At 30.7% G+C, this 21,758-nt stretch overlaps 1 protein-coding gene across 1 annotated transcript; it reads left to right on the forward strand.

Annotated features, from left to right (window-relative positions):
- The first annotated feature begins 4,125 nt into the window (after positions 1-4,125).
- Positions 4,126-5,881, forward strand: LOC143036422 (uncharacterized). Its single transcript, XM_076203771.1, has 2 exons — positions 4,126-5,203; positions 5,446-5,881. The coding sequence occupies exons 1-2, from the start codon at positions 4,494-4,496 to the stop codon at positions 5,735-5,737; spliced, it is 1,002 nt and encodes a 333-aa protein (XP_076059886.1). The 5' UTR covers positions 4,126-4,493; the 3' UTR covers positions 5,738-5,881.
- Positions 5,882-21,758: the final 15,877 nt, after the last annotated feature.

The raw sequence follows: 21,758 nt of genomic DNA on the forward strand, positions 1-21,758 counted from the left end.
ATGGTAAGTTTAATGTATAGTAATAATGATACGTTAAGAACTTATAATGACAAGTTTAGCACATACTAATAATGACAAGTTTACAAGATACTGTTAATGATAACTTTAATATGCACTAATAATACAATTGTAGAGGATACTGATAATCAAAAATATTAGAAGGTAATATCAATGATAACTATAATATGTACTAATAATGACAAATTTGGAAGATGCTACAAATCATGTGTATTAATACTAACAAGTTTAGAATATAATGATAATGACAAGTTTAGAATAATGACAACTTTAGAATATACTAATATTGCCATGTTTAGAATATGTTTAATAAGCACTAAGAATGAAAAGTTTAGAACATGCCAATGAAGACATATTTAGAATATTCATTACACATTTAAGTTATCATTAATAGGATCTTTTAAACTTATCATTATTGCTATATTTTAAACATGTCAATATTAGATTATTCTAAACTTGTTTCAGTATTAGTACATTCTAATGTTATCACTAATAGTACTTTTTAAACTTGTCATTATAAATAGTTCCGTTTAAAACTGTCATTTTCAGTATATTCTAAGCATCTCATTGAAATTGTCATTAATGGTACCTACCCGGCCTTTATTTGTATATTCTAAACTTATTATTAGTATACTCTAAATATATCATTATTAGTTCACTTTAAGGTTACTATTACTAGTACACAATAAAGTTATCATTAAAAGTACATTCTAAAATTGTCATTATTAACTTATCTAAAATTTTAATTTTGATAACACATTAAAGTTATTATTATTAGATTCCAAATTTGTATTTATTAGTACACATTAACGTTATCATTAATAATATCTTCCAAACTTTTCATTATTAGTGCATTATGAAATTGTCAATAATACTACCTTCTAAGCTTCTCATTATTACTATATTCTAAACTTGTCACACACTAAAGTTATCATTAATAGCACCTTCTATAATTATAACAAGTATAGAAGTATATTCTAAGCTTTTTATTGTTAGTATTTTTATCATTAGTATTTTACTATTCGTATATATTGAACTTGTCATTTATCTTCTAAACTTGTCTTTATTGTAAACTTGCTTATTATTAGTACAAATTAAAGTTATCTTGAACAGTACCTTCTAAACTTTTAATTATTGGTATATTCTAATCTTTCCATTATTAGGTTATTACAAACTTGCCATTTTTAGTATATTTAATTTTTTTGACGATTAGCAGATATTAAAGTCATTATTGGTATATTCTAGTCTTTAAAAGTTGTCATCAACTGCATCTTGCATTATACGTATATTGTAAACTTGTCATTATTAATAATACCTACTAAACTTGACATCATTTGTATATTACAAATTTGCCATTATTAACATATTCTAAATTTGTCACTTGTGCACATTAAATTTATCATGCAATACTACCTTCTAAACTTGTCATTATTAGTATATTCTAATCTTGTTATTACTAGTACACATTAAAGTTATCATTAACAATACCTGACATCATTTGTATATTACAAACTTGCCATTATTAACATATACTAAATTTTCATTAAATTTATCATGCAATATTTCCTTCTAAACTTGTTATTATTAGTATATTCTAAACTTGTTATTACTAGTACATAATTAGAATATTATAAATCTGTCCTTATTAGGATATCTATAGTTGTCATTATTAGTACAAATTAAATTTATAATGAATACCTTCTAAACTTCTAATTATTTGTATGTTTTTGCTGTCATATTCTAAATTATTCAATATTTGTACATATCAAAGCTATTTAATAGAACTTTCTAAAATTGTCATTATCAAAACATGTTCAAGTTAATAGTACTATCGTTAATAGTACTATCGACAATATTCATTATTAGTATATTCTAAACTTCTCATATAAAATTTATCATCAATAGTTCCGATTGAGCATGTTATTCTTAGTATCTAAACTTGTTACTATTAGTGCATATTAAAGTTATCATTAAAAGTATATTCTAAACTTGTATTTTTTCATTATTAGTATTCATTAAAGTAATTATTAGTACACATTAGAGATTTTACCAATAGGACCTGCTAAACACTATACTTTTTTTTCTAAACTTTCCATTTTTATCGTAAATTAAAATTTTCATTAACATGTAAACTTGCCATATTGTAAACTTTTCATCATCATTTCACATTAAAGTTATCATTAATAATACCTTCTAAAAGTTGTTATTAAGGTACCTTCTGAACTTGTATATTACAAAAATTTACTTTACTTGTATATTTACACAAATGCTATTTTTAGTGTATTCTAAACTTGTCATTATTATCACATCAATTTGTCTTTATCAGTTTATTGTAAACTTATCTGCTAAAGTTTTCTTCTAAACATGCCATTTTTATATATTCTAAACTTTTCAACATTAGTACACATTAATTCATTTACTGTACCTTTCAAACTTGTGATTATTAGTATATTAAAATCTTAAATCTTGAAGTTATCATTAATAGTAGTTTCTTAACTTTTTATTAGTATATTCTAAACTTGTCATCATTTGCCATTTGCCATATAAGTTATCATTAATAGGATCTTCTAAATCTTCTAATTTTTAGTATAATTTAAATTTCTCATTTTGGTGTTTTCTAAATTTGTCATTATCGGCTGAGAAGAAACCTGCACAGCGAAGCTATAGCGGTAATCCCCTACCACACTCCTGGCCAAATGGCCACTTCCGGAAGGGAGTGTGTGGTTGGACATTCCGCATAAATCATCGGAAATTTAAAATTCCCGGCTCTGTGCAGGTGGCGCAAGCGTCTACAACCCCACCTCCCCCTCCCTATCCCCTCCCTTCTTACTCGGCTGCACGGATTGAGCCGTCACTTAGCATCGCGGAACCAGACGAGTCGGTCACTCAACAACCCACCTTCTTTTCATGCAGGTAAGTCTGGTTCCTGCTCGTGCTCGTGTTCTCGTAGGGAGCTCTACCTGTTCTCCTGCAGTTTTTCCCCTTCGGTGTTGTGTCCAGACACCTTTGGGACACCCCGTCTATGATTACCATTATTCTATTTTCAGACCAAACGCTTGTGTGTGGAATCCGGCTGCACAGCCAGGATCTCGTCAGACGGCCACCACGACCTCTGCTCCCGCCATACCCCTTGTTTCTCACAAGCTGGCGTTGTGTGCAAAGCGCGGGTTGAGGAGATTCGTGCTGCTCCTCCCAAAACCCGTTCCAAGCTAGCTGCCCTCGAACTCCTTCGGGAGGCATGGCGCAGAGCTCGGAAATTGAAATCCGCTGACGACCCCCCCCCCCTAGTGTGGGCGGATCCGGCGTTAGGCGTGGAATTGGGCCTCGTTCGCCCTCGCCATCCGTCTCCCTATGTCTCCGAGACTTCCGTTGGTGCACAACCTGGGCCTCTCGGAGTACAAGGGGACGAGTCTGATGTTGCGGAGTATGGTGTCCCCGAGCGTCCTCAGGCCTCTCGGCAGCCCCATACATCCGACCATCAAGGGTCCTTAAAACCCTTACGGCTTGCTTTGTCAAGCACCCCCACGACCTCTGCTCCCGCCATACCCCTTGTTTCTCACAAGCTGGCGTTGTGTGCAAAGCGCGGGTTGAGGAGATTCGTGCTGCTCCTCCCAAAACCCGTTCCAAGCTAGCTGCCCTCGAACTCCTTCGGGAGGCATGGCGCAGAGCTCGGAAATTGAAATCCGCTGACGACCCCCCCCCCCTAGTGTGGGCGGATCCGGCGTTAGGCGTGGAATTGGGCCTCGTTCGCCCTCGCCATCCGTCTCCCTATGTCTCCGAGACTTCCGTTGGTGCACAACCTGGGCCTCTCGGAGTACAAGGGGACGAGTCTGATGTTGCGGAGTATGGTGTCCCCGAGCGTCCTCAGGCCTCTCGGCAGCCCCATACATCCGACCATCAAGGGTCCTTAAAACCCTTACGGCTTGCTTTGTCAAGCACCCCCACGAACTCGTCTTCCTCCCTAGTTCACTCGCGTGAACCCGGCAGGAAATCTCGCTCGAAAAAGAGGTCTGCCTCACCGAGGTCCAGGACGCTCAGCTTGTCCCCACCCTCCACAGCCTCTCCCCCCAACTCACCCTCCCTTCCTCGCTCTCCTTTTCCCTTTTCCTCGCCGTAAATCCCACAAGGGCAGGGAGCCGGAGGACGAAACGAGGGGAGAGGGAACTCTGGCTGCCCAAGTGGCTGCCCTCCTTCCGTCCCTGATAGGCCCCGTCCTTGAATCGGCCCTATCACATTATCCGGCCTTTCAGGCCGCGCAAATCATAACGCACCCCTCTCCAGAGCAACCTCCTATTGAACCTACGGCTCTAGCCCCCCCTCCCACTCTCCCTCCTGGTCCTTCCCTCCGCCCCTCCGTGCCGGCGACAGGTATAGGACTAGAAGGCCCCTCTCAGGAGGAACCCCCCAATCAGACGTCCGTCGGGTTGGACGGGGTGGAGGACCACTACAGTTCTTCTTTACCTTATCCTCCTACCATGACGGACTCTTTTGAGTTCCGCCCCTTCTCATGGTGTGACCTTCCCCGGTCCTGGGAGTACTCGTTTGGAGAAGGCCACAAGCTAGTGGCCTGGTCTCCCGACTACTCGCTACCGGAGGGCTGGAGGAGGAGAGATGACGTTATCCTAAAGTGGGCCAACGACGAGGAGGGGGCTAAGGTTCTATATAAGATTCGACCCCTCTCCGCCCCGGCCTCCACGCCCTCCAGGATTTCCACCTCTAACACTCTGGACGCATTAGGTGCTCTCCTGGAGAACCCTCGTTTAAACCCTGATGGGCATATGTTTGTCGACAGGTCGGGGGACTCGCCGGCGGTAGCACTCTCCCCAAACGCCTGGTTCCCGCAGGAGAAAGGGGAGAAGGCCTTAGACATCCCTGCTCTCTTCGAGCGGGCCCAAGACCAACCCAAGACGGTTCCTCCTCGACGGCATATCCCTTCATCATTCCCCGTCGTCCTGCCACCACCCTTCGCGCCGGAGGGCCTGCGCGATTGCTTATGGCACTCGGGCAGGGACCCCGCCCTCCCCCATCAACTTAGTGAACCGGAGGCTAAGTTGCTGACGACGGAGGCCTCGACCAGACAAGACCTTGCCTCTACCATCTCGACCGTCACGGCAATCGCGATGATGAGGAACTGGCTGACGACGCTCGCCACGAGCTTTGAGGACTTCCCGCGGGAAGAATTGAGGTGAGTGGGATATTTCAATCTATACAGAGGGTCCAGACCTGTCCTGGCGAGAGACGCTCAGGTAGCGTCTTCACCCAGGACGGAGCCTCTTGACTAGCGCCCGAGGACGAGGTCGTTCGGAAACGACCTCGGCCTCGCATATGTTATACGTTCTACAATTGAGCGATGTGACTTTATTACACCCTCGGGGATCGGGATCCTTCTCGCCCTACTAATTTGATTCGCGTGTTTTCTGTATGCAGACACACCCTGGCGGCACTCTCTACCGTGGCAGAGGGTACAGCCAACATGGCGTCATCAGCCCTACCCCCAGCAGCGAGGGCCTTCACCGCGGCTCGTTTGGCAGCTCGTCAGTCTGCAACGCGGTCGGCCCCGGAGATAGCTCGCCGGGGCGTGGTGAGAGCAGCTCCCCTTTCCCGTGGTCTGTTCGACCAGGAAGCGACAGACCGCGTCTTCGCTACGGTCCCGACCGTCATCCAGATCCAACAACCCTCCCAACCTTCGGAGACACGCGATAGTGACCATCTCCGCTAGCACAGTTCTGGACTTCCTGTCTTGGCTAGCTGACACCACCAACAGGGCACCGGCGACGATCTCGGCTCACTCCGCAGCCCTCGCTGATCCACTCTGCTTCGGCATGAACATCAGAGTGCCACAAAGGGAGCGAAACCTTCTAATGAAGGGGATCCGCGCCTCGAGAGAGCCGAGACGTCAGCCGGTCCTAGCCTGGTCCTTGCATCGTGTTCTGCAGTACCTGACGTTCGAAGGGACCATCATGGAGGGGGAACACTTCCTTCAACGTGCCGTCTTTCTGCTCGCCCTGGCTACGGGTTATAGGGCGTCACAGCTGGCGGCGATCACCCGCCACCAGTCCTTCTCCAACCTGGAGGAGGACTGCTCTGCCCTAACTCTCGCTCCATCACCTACATTCCTAGCCAAGAATGAGCAGGCGGACGACATGATTGGCCCTATCAGAATACCATCCTTCCTGGAGGAAGGAAACCCACACCCGCTGTGCCCGGTCCGTGCGTTTAAAGACTACGTGGAACGCACGGAAGGGGTGTCCGAGGATCATCTCTTCTACAATTCGAAATCTCGGAACCCCCTAACCCCGAGGTCCCTGGCGCGTCTACTTTGCCGCATTATAGAGAAGGCCGACCCGGGCCATGCCCCCCACGCCCACAACATCAGAGGCCTCGCGGCATCGCTGGCATTTCTCCGCACCCACTCTGTGGAACGGGTGCAGGACCTCGGGGGCTGGGCATCAGCAACTTCCTTCAAGACACGGTATCTCTACCACTCGATCACCCCTGTCCCATGTGTCGCCATGGGAACGGCTCCACCCCTCTCTTCGCAAAAGAAGGGGGGCAAAGGGCGACCGAGGGGTAGGGGAAGGCCCAGGAACCGCTGAGCAAGATACAATATTCTACATAGAATTTATGCACTATGTAAATTGTACAATATTATTTTTATAAAAAATAAACAAATGAATATATATATATATTGATATTGATATCGATATAAGTACTTGATGCTTTTTGTCTCCCCTCTACTGAATGATAAGATGAATAGTCTCCCATACGAGACACACGTAATAACGGCTTGAGCCCTGTCCTCGACTACAATTTGGGCTTCACCTTCTCCTCCCACCTATCCTCGTCTCATGCTTAGCTTCGCTGTGCAGGTTTCTTCTCAGCCGATAATACTTCTTTGTCGCGGCTAGTGCCGCTTAAATTGTTTTTATCGGCTTAAGAAACCTGCACAGATTTAGGGTCCCTCCCTCCTCCCACAGGCGAAGCCTTCATTTCTCATTGAAGTGACGGCTCAATCCGTGCAGCCGAGTAAGAAGGGAGGGGATAGGGAGGGGGAGGTGGGGTTGTAGACGCTTGCGCCACCTGCACAGAGCCGGGAATTTTAAATTTCCGATGATTTATGCGGAATGTCCAACCACACACTCCCTTCCGGAAGTGGCCATTTGGCCAGGAGTGTGGTAGGGGATTACCGCTATAGCTTCGCTGTGCAGGTTTCTTAAGCCGATAAAAACAATTTAAGCGGCACTAGCCGCGACAAAGAAGTATTATTGGATTACATTAATTAATAGTACTTTATGAACTTGTCATAATTACTGTATTTTAAACTTGTTATTGTTAGTACACATTAATAGTACCTCATAAACTTGTCTTTATAACTGCACATTAAAGTTATCATTAATATTATCTTTCTAAATTTGTCATTTTAGTACACATTCAATTTATGAATAGTACCCTCTACACTTGTTATCATTAATACATATTTAAGTTTTCATTAAAAGCTTCTCTTTATTAGTACACGTTAAAGTTATCATTAATAGTATATTATAAATGTCATTATTAGTGCACATTAAAGATATCATCAATATTTTCTAGTGATGTCAATATTCATATATTTCAAGCTTGTCGTTATTAGTACACATTAAAATGATCATTAACAGTACCTTGTATATCCCAAACATTAATCATTAGAAGACATGGAAGTTTTCATTTATAGTACATTTTACTTTGTCATTATTAGTATGTTCTAAACTTTTCATTATTAGTACAAATTAAAGTTATAATATATAGTACCTTCTAAAGTTGTCATGATTAATATATACTATACATGTACAGAGTGAAGTTATCATAAATAATAATAGTATATTATAGTATTAGTATATTATAGTATAATAGTATATTATAGTATAAATAATAGTATAGTATAGTATAGTATAGTATAAATATAGTATAGTATAGTATAGTATAAATAATAAATAATAATAGTATATTCTAATAATAGTATATTCTAAACATGTCATTATTCTAAATTTGTCATTCTTAGTATATTCTAAACTCGCTATTATTAGTACACATTAAGTTTATCATTAATAATACCTTCTAACTTTGTAGTTATCAGTGTATTCTAAACTTCCCATTACAAGTATATTCTAAACCCGACATTATTTTTCATTATTAGTATATTCTACACTGGTCATTAGTAGCTTGTCAATATTTGTATGTTCTAAACCCTAATTATTAGTACACAAACAATATTTTCTAAAGTTGTCATTGTTCTTATATTCGAACCATATCAGTATTAGTAAATACTAAACATATCTTCTTTGGTATTCTAAACTTGTCATTATTACACATTAAAGTTATCATTATTAGGACCATTATTAGTATATTCTAAACTTCGGAATACTAATATATTCCAAAGTTTATAATTAATTAAAACTTGTCATTAGTATGTTCTAAAATTGTGAGTATTAGCACATGTTAAAGTTATCATTATTACTGGCTTCTTAATATGACATTGTTAGTTTCTTTTCAAAACTAATCGTTATTGGTACGTACTATATTTAGCATTAACATCATTAATATAACCTTTTAAACCTTAGATTGTTATATGTACTAATAGTCACATGTTTACAACATGTGACTATTAGTACATATTAAAGTTATCATTAATAGTGCCATTATTAGTATATACCAAACATTAATTATTAGAAGATATTAAAGTTTTTATTTATAATACATTCTAAGTTTGTCATTATTAGTACGTTGTAAACTTGTCATTATTAGTACAAATTATAGTTATCATATAAAGAACCTTCTAAAATTGTCGTGTTTAGTCATTTCTAAACTTGCCATTATCAATATATTCTAAACTTTTACACATTAAAGTTATCATAGATATTATCTTCTAAGCTTATCATTACTATATTCTAATTATGTCATTATATTAAACTTGTGATTCTAAGCTCGTTATTATTGGTACATACTAAATTATTCATTAATGATACCTTCTAAGTTAGTATATTCTAAACTTGTCATTACATGTATATTCTAAACCTGACATTATTAGCATATTCTAAATTTGTCATTATTGGTACATTCAACACTTGTCATTATTAGCACCCATTAAAGATTGTCATTACAAGTACACATTAGTTATCACTAACAATACTTTCTTAAGTTGCTATTTTCGTAAATTCGAAAAATCATTATTCTAAACATTGAAGTTATCATTACTAGGACCTTGTATCTTTACCATTATTAGTATATTCTAAATTTGGTAATAAGAATATATTCCGAGTTGATCATTATCCTAAACTTGTCATTATTAGTATATTCTAAACTTTTGAGTATTAGTACATAGTAAAGTTATCATTAGTAATGTCTGAACATGTAATTGTTAGTATATTCAAAACTAATTATTAGTACGTATTATAGTTATCTTTAATAGCAAGTTCTACTATGCTATTATTAGTATTTTCTAAACTTTGCATTATAATATATTTCAAACGTATCATTATTACTACACATTAACGTTATTATTAATGTAACCTTCTAAACATGTCATTATTAAAATATTGTAAACCTTGAATATTAGTATACATTAAAGTTATAATCAATAGTGTCTTTAAAATTGTCATTATAATTTTGTCATTGTTCGGATATTCAACTTTTATTAATAGTATATTCTAAACTTATTATTATTAGTATATTCTAAACTTATCATTATTAGTATATTCTAAAATCTTCATTATTATATTCTAAACTTGTGATTATTAGTACACCTTAAACTTATCATTAAACCTTGTAAACTTATATGCTAAACTTGTCATTATTAGTACAAAATAATGTTATCATTAATAGAACCTTCTAAACTTATCGTTATTAGTATAATCCACACTTGTCATTATTTCTACACATTAAAAGTTATCTTTAACAGTATCTTCTAAACTTATCAATCTCAATTTGTCATTATTGGTATATTCAACACTTGACATTATTAGTACCTATTAAAGCTTGTCAATTTTATGTTCTAAACTCTCCGATAATGACAGGTTTAGAATATACTATTAATGATAACTTATAATGACGAGTTGATAATATAGTAATAATTAAACATTTAAAGGGTCCTGTTAACGATAAGTTACGAACGCACTATCAATAACTTTAATTTTTACTAATCATAAGATTAGAACATACTAATAATGTCAAGTTTAGAATGTTTATAATATACTAGTTTAAACGATAATAATAATGACATGCTAAACATATCTTCTTCGGTATTCTAAACTTTATTGGTATACATTAAAGTTATCATTACTAGGACCTTGTATCCTTATCATTATTAGTATATTTTAAACTTGATAATAATAATATATTCCGAGTTTATCATTATTCTAAACTGGTCATTATTAGTATATTCTAAACTGAGTATTAGTACATATTAAAGTTATCATTAGTAGTGTCTTCTAAACATGTCATTGTTGGTATATTCAAAACTAATTATTAGTACGTATTATAGTTATCTTTAATAGCAATTTTTACTATTGTATTATTAGTATTATTAATTATATTATATTTTTATATTTATAATTATATTTATATTTATAACTATATTTCTAAACATGTCATTATTAAAATATTGTAAACCTGTGATTAATTTTTGTACACATTAGTTATTCTAAACCATATAAAAGATATCATTCGTTTTATCTTCCATACATGCCATTATTAGTATATTCTAATTTTGTTATTATTAGGACTCATTAAAGTTAAAGTTAATATGTGCTAATGTGGTAATAATGACAAGTTTTGATTACACTGAAAATAGTATTTTCGTAATATAAGGTAAAGATAAGTTCAGAAGGTACCTTAATGACAACTTTTAGAAGGTAATGTTAATGATAACTTTAATGTGTACTAATATAAACAAAGTACTATTTACTTATAAGGATAAGTTTAGAAGGTACCTTAATGACAACTTTTAGAAGGTAATGTTAATGATAACTTTAATGTGTACTAATATAAACAAAGTACTATTTACTTATAAGGATAAGTTTAGAAGGTACTATAATTGATAACGTTAACTTGTACTAATAACGACAAGCTTAGAATATGCTAATAATTCCAAGTTTAGAAGTTTAGAAGTTTAGGGATAACTTTAATGTCTAGTATATACTATTAATGAGAAGTTTAGAATATACTAATAATGACAAGTTTGGAAAGCACTATTAAAGACAAACTATGTATAATGATAATAAAAAAATTAGAATATGACAAGTTTACATGTTAATGAACAATCAAATTTATAATTAAATGGGAAATTTAGTAAAAAAAAAAACGTATAGCGTTTAGGAGGTACTATTAGTAAAATCTTTAATGTTAATGTGTACTAATAATTACTTTGATGAGTACTAATAGTAACAAGTTAAGAATATACTAAGAATAACATGTTCATTCGGAACTATTGATGATAACTTTAATATGAGAAGTTTTAAATATATTAGTACTATAATCAAAATTTTAGAAAATTATATCTATAATATGTTTTAATAATGAAAATTTTAGAAGGTTCTATTAAATATTACTAATAATGAACATTTTTAGAATATACTAACAATGACAACTATAGAATTTCATCATAATGTGTATTAATAGAGACAAATTTATAATATTCTAATTATGACAAATTTAGAAGGTATTATTAATGATAACTTTAATGTGTACTAGTAATAACAAGTTTAGAATATACTAATAATGATAATTTTAGAAGGTACTATTGCATGATAGCTTTAATGTGCTCTAATAATGACAAATTTAGAATATGCTAGTAATGACAATTTTGTAATATACAAATAATATCAAGTTTAGAATGTATTATTAATAATAGCTTTAATGTGACAAGTTTACAATATACTTATAATGCTAGACACAGTTAATTATAACCTTTATGTGTACTAATAATGGAAAGACTAGAATAACAATGACTTTAATGTGTACTAATAATAAAAATATATATATACTAATAATGAATAGTTTAAAAGATATATTAATAATGCATTTAACTTTGACAAGTTTAGAAGGTATTATTAATAATAACTTTAATGTGTACTAATAATCAGAAGTTTACAATATACTAATAAAAAGAGGTTTAGAAGGAACAGGTATGTGTACAAACAATGGAAAGATTAGAATATACCAATAATTACAAGTTTAAAGGGTACTCTTCAAGATAACTTTAATTTGTACTAATAATAAACAAGTAAACTAATAAAGACAATTCAGAATGCACTCTAATAGATTCAATAAAAAGTTTAGAATATGGTAATGATAAGTTTAGAAGGTACTATTAAGATCTCTAATAGTGACAAGTTTAGAATATAGTAATAATGAGAAGTTTAGACAAGTTTAGAATGTACTTATAATGAAAATATTATAAAATATTAACGATAACGTTAATGTTATACTAACAAAATACAAAATACAAATACAAAAACTACAAAATACAAAAAATACAAAAATATAAAGAATACAAACATACAGATAATACAAAAGAAATACAAATACAAATTTATTAAGCTATTAATAATATCTTTAATGTGTTCTGAAAATGAAAAGTTTAGAATATACCAATAATGAAATTAGAATAAAATAATAATGACAATTTTATAATGTACTTTTAACGATAAATTTGATATGTACTAGTAATGTACTATTAACAGTAACTTTGAAGTGAACTAATAATGACATATTTAGAGTATACTAATATTAAGTACCGGGTAGGTACTATTAATGATAACTTTAATGAGATGTTTAGAATATACTAAAAATGACAATTTTATAAGGAACTATCAATGATAACCTTAAAGTTTAGAATATACTAGTAATGACAAGTTTAGAAAGTACTATTGATGATAACTTTAGAGTGTACTAATACTGAAAAGTTTATAATATGCAAATAATAAAAAGTTTAGAATGAAAAATAATGACAAGTTTAGAAGAAACTAATATTGACATAATTATAGATTAATTATATGTTTGAAAGATTCTATTAAATGATATCTTTAATGTGTACTAATAATGGCACGTAATAATAAGTTTAGAAGGTACTATAAGTAGTAATAATGAAAAAATAGAATATACTCATACTGACAAGATTAGAAGGTATTTTTAAAGATAACATTAATGTGTACTAATAATAAGATTTTTAGAATATACTAATAATGAAGTGTGAAAATACAATTAGTATCTTTAATGTGTACTAATAATGACAAATATAGAATATACTTATAACGACAGGTTGAAAAGGAACTATTAATGATAATTTTAATGCGTACTAATAAAAACAAGTTTAGAATATATTTTAGTAGTGACAACTTTTTAACGATAATGATAACTTTAATGTGTAATAATATTGACAAGTTTAGAATATACTAATAATTACAAGTTATTACTGTTAATGATTGGTGTAGAGGGTACTATTAAGACTTTAATTTTCACTAATAATAAGTTTAGAACACACTAATAATGCCAGGTTGAGAAAATACTAATAAAACAAGATTAGTAGGTACTATTAATGATAGATTTAATGTGTACTAATAATGTCAAACTGATACTATTAATGATAAGTTTACTAATAATGACGAGTTTTGAATATACTAATAACGACATCTTTAGAATATACTAGTTTAAACTATAATAATAATGACAACTCATAAACTAATATTGCCAAGTTTAGAATATACTAATAATGATAAGTTAATATGAACTATTAATGACAAATTTAGAACATACTAATAATGACAAATTTAGAACATACTAATAATGACAAGTTTAGAATATTCCAATGTAGACATATTTAGAATATACGTATAATGAGAAATTTGGAAAGTATTATTAATGATGACTAATAATGAAAAGTATAGAACATTCTAATGATGACAAGTTTAATGATATCTTTGATGGGTACTGATAATGACAAGTTTAGAATATTCCGATAATGACAGGTTTAGAAGATACTATTAATGATAACTTATAATGACGAGTTTAGAATATAGTAATAATTAAACATTTAAAGGGTACTGTTAACGATAAGTTTCGAACGCACTATCAATTACTTTAATTTTTACTAATAATAAGTTTAGAACATACTAATAATGTCAAGTTTAGAATGTTTAGAATATACTAGTTTAAACGATAATAATAATGACACTAATATTGCCAAGTCTAGAATACACTAATAATGATAAGTTTAGAACGTCCTAATAATGATAAATTTAATATGAAGTATTAATGACAAGTTTAGAACATACTAATGATGACAAGTTTAGAATATACTAATGAAGACATGTTAGGATATACATGTTTAGAATATATTAAAGTTTAGAAAGTACTATTAATTATAACTTTAATGTGTACTAATAATGAGAAGTATCAAACATTCTAATGATCTTTGATGTGTACTTATAATGACAAGTTTAGAACATTCTAATAATGAGAGGTTTGGAAGATGCTACTAGAATAACTAATAATGACGAGTTTAGAATATACTAAGAATTATTAGAATGTACTAATAATGACATGTTTACTAATGATGACAAGTTTAGAAGGTAATATTTATGATAACTTCAATGTTTACTAATAATAACAAATTTAGAATATACTAATAATAAGAAGTGTGCGATTAATTATACATTTTATTTGCACAAATAATGACAAATTTAGAATGTGGTAATAATCGGTACTTTTAATAACTTTATTGTGTTGTAATAATGTCAAGATTAGAATATAATAGTAATAATAACTTTAATGTATATTGATTCTCTTAGCAATATCTTTAACATGTACTATTAAAGAAACTTTAGAATATACTAAGAATTACAAGTTTAATGTGTCATAATGTCATATTTAAAAGGTACAATTAACTGAAACTTTAATGTGTTCTAATAATGAAAAGTTTAGTTTTTGAATAATGACTAACAATAACAGGTTTAGAATAAACTAATGAAGACATGTTAGGATATACATGTTTAGAATATATTAAAGTTTAGTCTTTGATGTGTACTTATAATGACAAGTTTAGAACATTCTAATAATGAGAGGTTTGGAAGATGCTACTAGAATAACTAATAATGACGAGTTTAGAATATACTAAGAATTATTAGAATGTACTAATAATGACATGTTTACTAATGATGACAAGTTTAGAAGGTAATATTTATTATAACTTCAATGTTTACTAATAATAACAAATTTAGAATATACTAATAATAAGAAGTGTGCGATTAATTATACATTTTATTTGCACAAATAATGACAAATGTAGAATGTGGTAATAATCGGTACTTTTAATAACTTTATAGTGTTGTAATAATGTCAAGATTAGAATATATTAGTAATAATAACTTTAATGTATATTGATTCTCTTAGCAATATCTTTAACATGTACTATTAAAGAAACTTTAGAATATACTAAGAATTACAAGTTTAATGTGTCATAATGTCATATTTAAAAGGTACAATCAACTGAAACTTTAATGTGTACTAATAATGAAAAGTTTAGTTTTTGAATAATGACTAACAATAACAGGTTTAGAATACACTAATAATGATTACTAATTAATTATTATTCTAATAATGACAAGTTGACAAGGAATTATCAACTTTAATGTGTACTAATAATGACAAATTAAGAATATAGTATTCGTGATCATTTCAATGAGTGTTTTTAATGACAAGTTTTGGATATACCAATAAGGACAAGTTCAGAAGATTCTTTTGATAGGAAGGTACTGTTAATGATATCTTTAGTATGCTCTAATAATGGCAATTGTAGGGGATACTAGAAAATATCATGAAAGTTGAGGGCAAGTTTATAATACTAATAATGACAAGTTTAGTGTTAATGGTAAGTTTAATGATACGTTAAGAACTTATAATGACAAGTTTAAAACATACTAATAATGACAAGTTTACAAGATACTGTTAATGATAACTTTAATATGCACTAATAATGGCAATTTTAGAGGATACTGATAATTACAAATATTAGAAGATAATATCAATGATAACTATAATGTGTACTAATAATGACAAAGTTAGAATATACGAATAATGACAACTTTGGAAGGTGCTACAAATCATATGTATTGATACTAACAAGTTAAGAATATAATGATAATGACAAGTTTAGAATAATGACAACTTTAGAATATGCCAATGAAGACATGTTTAGAATATGCTAATGGTTAGATTATACGAGTAGAAAGTGCTATAAGTGATAACCTTAATTTGTACTAATAATGATAATTATATGATCAAATTAAAGATACTATTAATGATAATTTTAATGTGTACTGTTAATGAAATTTTAGAATATAGAAGTAATGACAAGTTTAAAATGGTAATTTTAATGCATTCTAATGTGTTCAAATAAAAAAAAGTTAGGAAGATGCCTTTAATGATACATGTACTAATAAAAAAAAAGTTTAAAAGGTATTTTTCTATAATGCAAGTTTACAATATACTAATAATGTCAAGTTAAGAAGGTAATATTGATAATAACGTTAATGTGTACTAATAATGACAAATTTAGAATATACTAATAATGATGTTTAGATAGTACTATTAATGTGTACTATTAATACCAAAGATATCATTAATAGTATCTTCTAAACCTGTCGTTATTGGAGTATTCTAGACTTGTCATTATTAGTATATTCTAAACTATCAGTATTAGTACACATTAAATATATCATTAATAATATCTTTAAACTTGTCATTATTATTGATCATTTATAGTACTTGCTAAACTTCTCATTATTGGTATATTCTAAACATGTCAATATTAGTATATTCTAAACATATCTTCATTGGTATACTCTAGACTTATCATTATTAGTATATCACATTAAATTTATCATTAATAGAAGGTTCTAAACTTATCATTACGAGTACATTTTTAACTTTTCATATATGTACATTCTAAAGTTGTCTTTGTCATTTTTAGCATATTCATAAACATTAAAGTTTACAATTAATAGCATCTTCTAAAGTTGTCATTATTCCAAACTTGTCATTATTAGTACATATTAAATTGATTATTATTCTAATCTTCTTTTTATTAGTATATTCTAAACGTGGCATTATTAATATTAGTACTTATAATAGTACCTTCTAAACTTATCATTAACAATCCCCTCTAAAGATGTAATTAATAGTATATTCTAAACTTGTCAATGTTAGTAGACTTTAAAGTTTTTAACGTACTATAAATAATAACTTGTCACTGTTACCATATTCTAAACTTTTGTTATTAGTATGCTCTAAAATTAACAATACCTTCTAAACTTGTCATTATTAATACATTCTGAGCTTTCATTATTAGTGTATTCTAAACGTGTCATTATTAATACAAATTAATCATCATAAATAGTAGCTTCTAAATATTTTTTCAACTTGTCGTTATTGGTATATTTTATATTTGTTATTATTAGCACACAATAAAGATATTATTAATTGTATATTCACATTCTTCATTATTAGTATATTCTAAAATTATCATTATTAGTACACATCTATGTTATCTTTAGATACCTTCTAATATTGTTTTTATTGTTAAACTCTAAACTTGTCTGTGTTAGTATAATGTATTTTTTTTATTATTACTACAAATAGTACCTTATAAACTTTCTTTATGTGTATATTTTAAAGTTGTCATTAATAGTACCTTCTAAACTTACCAATACAACTATATTCTAAATTTTAAAATTATCATTAATAGTACCTTGTCATTATTAGTGCACATTATAGTTAACAGTTATAGTAACTTCTCAACTTAATATTATTAGTATATTCTAAACTTGTCTTAATTAGTATATTATAAACTTTCATTATTAGTACACATTAAAGTTTTCATTAACAGTGCCTTCTAAACTTCTCATTATAACGTGTCATTACACATTTAAGTTATCATTAATAGGATATTTTAAACTTATCATTATTGCAATATTTTAAACATGTCAATATTAGATTATTCTAAACTTGGCATTATTAGTATATTCAAAACTTGTCATTTTTACTAAACTTTAAGGTTATCATTAATAGTTCCTTTTAAAACTGTTATTTTTAGTATATTCTAAGCATCTCATTAAAATTGTCATTAATGGTACCTACCCGACCTTCTTCGTATATTCTAAATATGTTATTAGTATACTCTAAATATATTATTATTAGTTCACTTTAAGGTTACTATTACTAGTACACAATAAAGTTATCATTAAAAGTACATTCTAAAATTGTCATTATTAACTTATTCTAAACTCATTATCAGTATATTCTAACGTTATCATTAATAATATCTTCCAAACTTTTCATTATTAGTGCATTCTATACTTGTTATTATTACCATATTCTAAACTTTTTATTATTAGTATTTTTAATATTAGTATTTTACTATTCGTATATATTGAATTTATCATTTATCTTCAAAACTTGTCTTTATTAGTATATTGTAAACTTGCTTATTATGAGTACAAATTAAAGTTATATTGAACAGTACCTTTTAAACTTTTAATTATTGGTATATTCTAATCTTTCCATTATTAATATACATACTGTACCTTCTAACCCTCTCATTATTGGTATATTGTAAACTTCTGATTATTAGTGCACATTAAAGTTATATAATACCTTCTACACTTGTCAAAGTTAAATGCATTATTAATGTGTGTGTGTGTGTGTGTGTGTGTGTGTGTGTGTGTGTGTGTGTGTGTGTGTGTGTGTGTGTGTGTGTGTGTGTGTGTGTGTGAGTGTGTGTGTGTGTGCGTGTGTGTGTGTGTGTGTGTGTGTGTGCGTGCGTGTGTGTGTGTGTGTGTGTGTGTGTGTGTGTGTGTGTGTGTGTGTGTGTGTGTGTGTGTGTGTGTGTGTGTGTGTGTGTGTGTGAATGTATATGTGTTTGTGTGTGTACATGTGTGTGTGTGTGTGTGTGTGTGTGTGTGTGTGTGTGTGTGTGTGTGTGTGTGTGTGTGTGTGTGTGTGTGTGTGTGTGTGTGTGTGTGTGTGTGTGTGTGTGTGTGTGTGTGTGTGTGTGTGTGTGTGTGTGTGTGTGTGTGTGTGTGTGTGTGTGTGTGTGTGTGTGTGTGTGTGTGTGTGTGTGTGTGTGTGTGTGTGTGTGTGTGTGTGTGTGTGTGTGTGTGTGTGTGTGTGTGTGTGTGTGTGTGTGTGTGTGTGTGTGTGTGTGTGTGTGTGTGTGTGTGTGTGTGTGTGTGTGTGTGTGTGTGTGTGAATGTAAATGTGTTTGTGTGTGTACATGTGTTTATAATACACTAATATAAAGTGATAACTTTATTTATGTTTATAATACACTAATATAAAGTGATAACTTTAGTTCCTAATAATGATAACTTGTCATTATTAGGTTATTACACACTTGCCATTTTTAGTATATTTTTTTAATGATTAGCACATATTAAGTCATTATTGGTATATTCTAGTCTTTCCATTATTAGTACACATAAAAGTTGTCATCAACTGTATCTTGCATTATACGTATATTGTAAACTTGTCATTATTAGTACACATTAAAGCTATTATTAATAATACCTTCTAAACTTGACATCATTTGTATATTACAAACTCACCATTATTAGCATATTCTACATTTGTCATTATTAGTGCACATTAAATTAATCATGCAATGCTACCTTCTAAACTTGTCATTATTAGTATATTCTAAACTTGTTATTGTACACATTAAAGTTATCATTAACAATACCTTTTAAACTTGTCATAATTAGAATATTATAAATTTGTCCTTATTGATATATTAACAATACCTTCTAAACTTGTCAAAGTTAAATGCATTATTAATGTACCTTTTAAACTTGTCATTATCAGGATATTACAAACTTGCCATTTTTAGTATATTTTATTTTTTCATGATTAGTACATGTTAAAGTCATTATTGGCATATTCTAGTCTTACCATTATTAGTACACATAAAAGTTGTCATCAAATGTATCTTGCATTATACGTATATTGTAAACTTGTCATTATCAGTACACATTAGAGCTATTAGTAATAATACCTTCTAAACTTGACATCATTTGTATATTACAAACTTGCCATTATTAACATATTCTAAATTTTCATTATTAGTTCACATTAAATTTATCATGCAATACTACCTTCTAAACTTCTCATTATTGGTGTTTTCTAAATTTGTCATTATTGGATTACAATAAATTAATAGTACTACTAGTAATAGTATTACTAACGACAAGTTTATAAGGTACTATTAATAACTTTAATGTGTATAACGAGAATTTTAGTATATACTAATGATATGGGTTGATAAAGACAAGTTTCGAACATACTAATTATAACAAGTTTTGATGGTTCTTTTGATAATAACTTTAATGTGTACCAATAGTCACTAGTTTAGAATATACTAATAATGTGTTTAGAATATACTAACGATAATAGGCTTAGAATATAATGTTAATAATGACAAGTTTAGAATATACTAATAATAACAAGTTTATAATACACTAATATACTAATAGTGTATATGTTTAGAATATACTAAAATAAGTTTACAAGGTACTGTTAAGGATAATTTTGATATTTACTAATAATGATATACTAATAATGACAAGTTTACAAGGTAAATTTCAATGACAAGTTTAGAATATACTAATAATGACAAGTTTAGAAGGCACTATTAATGATAACTTTAATGTGGACTAATACTCACAAGTCTAGAATATTGATAACGTTAATGTGTAGTAATGACATGCTTGAAATATATTAATAATGCAAAGTTTAGAAAATACTAAGAATAGCAAAATTAGAAGTTGCAATTAATGATTACTGTAATGTGTACTAATAATGATAAGTTTTGAATATACTAACAATAACATGTATACTAATACTCACAAGTTTAGAATATACAAATAATGACAAGTTTAGGAAAATGACAACTTTGGAGGATACTGATAGTGATAACTTTAGTTCCTAATAATGATAACTTTAATGCGTACTAATAATGACAAGTTTAGAACATACCAAAGAAGATATGTATAGAATATACGAATAATGACGTTTAGAAATGTGTTCTTGATAATAAATTTAATGTGTACTAATAATGGCAAGTTTAGAACATACAAATAATGACAAGCTTAACTCTAATGTGTATTAATAATGACAAGTGTAGAATATACTAATAATGTCATGTTTAGAATATACTAATAATGACAAGATTAGTATATGCTAATAATTTAAGGTTTTTGATATACGCGTAATAGCAAGTTTAGAATACACTAATAATGACAAGTTTAGAAGATACTATTAATTGTTTTTTAGTGTGTACTATAAATGACGAGCTTAGAATATACTAAAAATGATAAGTCTAAAATAATATGTTTAGATAATGACATATATAGATATGAAGACATTTACAAGTTTAGATTAAGGACATATAAAAGGTAACTTTAATTTTGGCTAATAATGAATAGTATAAAATATACTACAGTATTAATAACAACTTTAATGTGTGCTTATAATGATATTTTTAGAATATACTATTGATGACAAGTTTGTAGGAAATATTTATGATAACTTTAATAAAATGAATATACGAACGAATATTTTAATAATGGAAAGTTTATGATATATTAATAATGACAAGTTTAGAATGTAGTATTAATGATAAATCTAAGGTGTTCTAAAAATGACAAGCTTAGAAT

Source organism: Oratosquilla oratoria, chromosome 20 (genome assembly GCF_046742065.1).
Source record: "Oratosquilla oratoria isolate Oo_2021 chromosome 20, ASM4674206v1, whole genome shotgun sequence".
Taxonomy (NCBI): Eukaryota; Metazoa; Arthropoda; class Malacostraca; order Stomatopoda; family Squillidae; genus Oratosquilla; species Oratosquilla oratoria.

Coding starts and splice junctions, on each gene's coding strand:
- LOC143036422 (XM_076203771.1), top strand. CDS start 4,494: ATGACGGACTCTTTTGAGTTCCGCCCCTTCTCATGGTGTGACCTTCCC. Junction 5,204..5,445: donor TTCCCGCGGGAAGAATTGAG/GTGAGTGGGATA, acceptor TTCTGTATGCAG/ACACACCCTGGCGGCACTCT.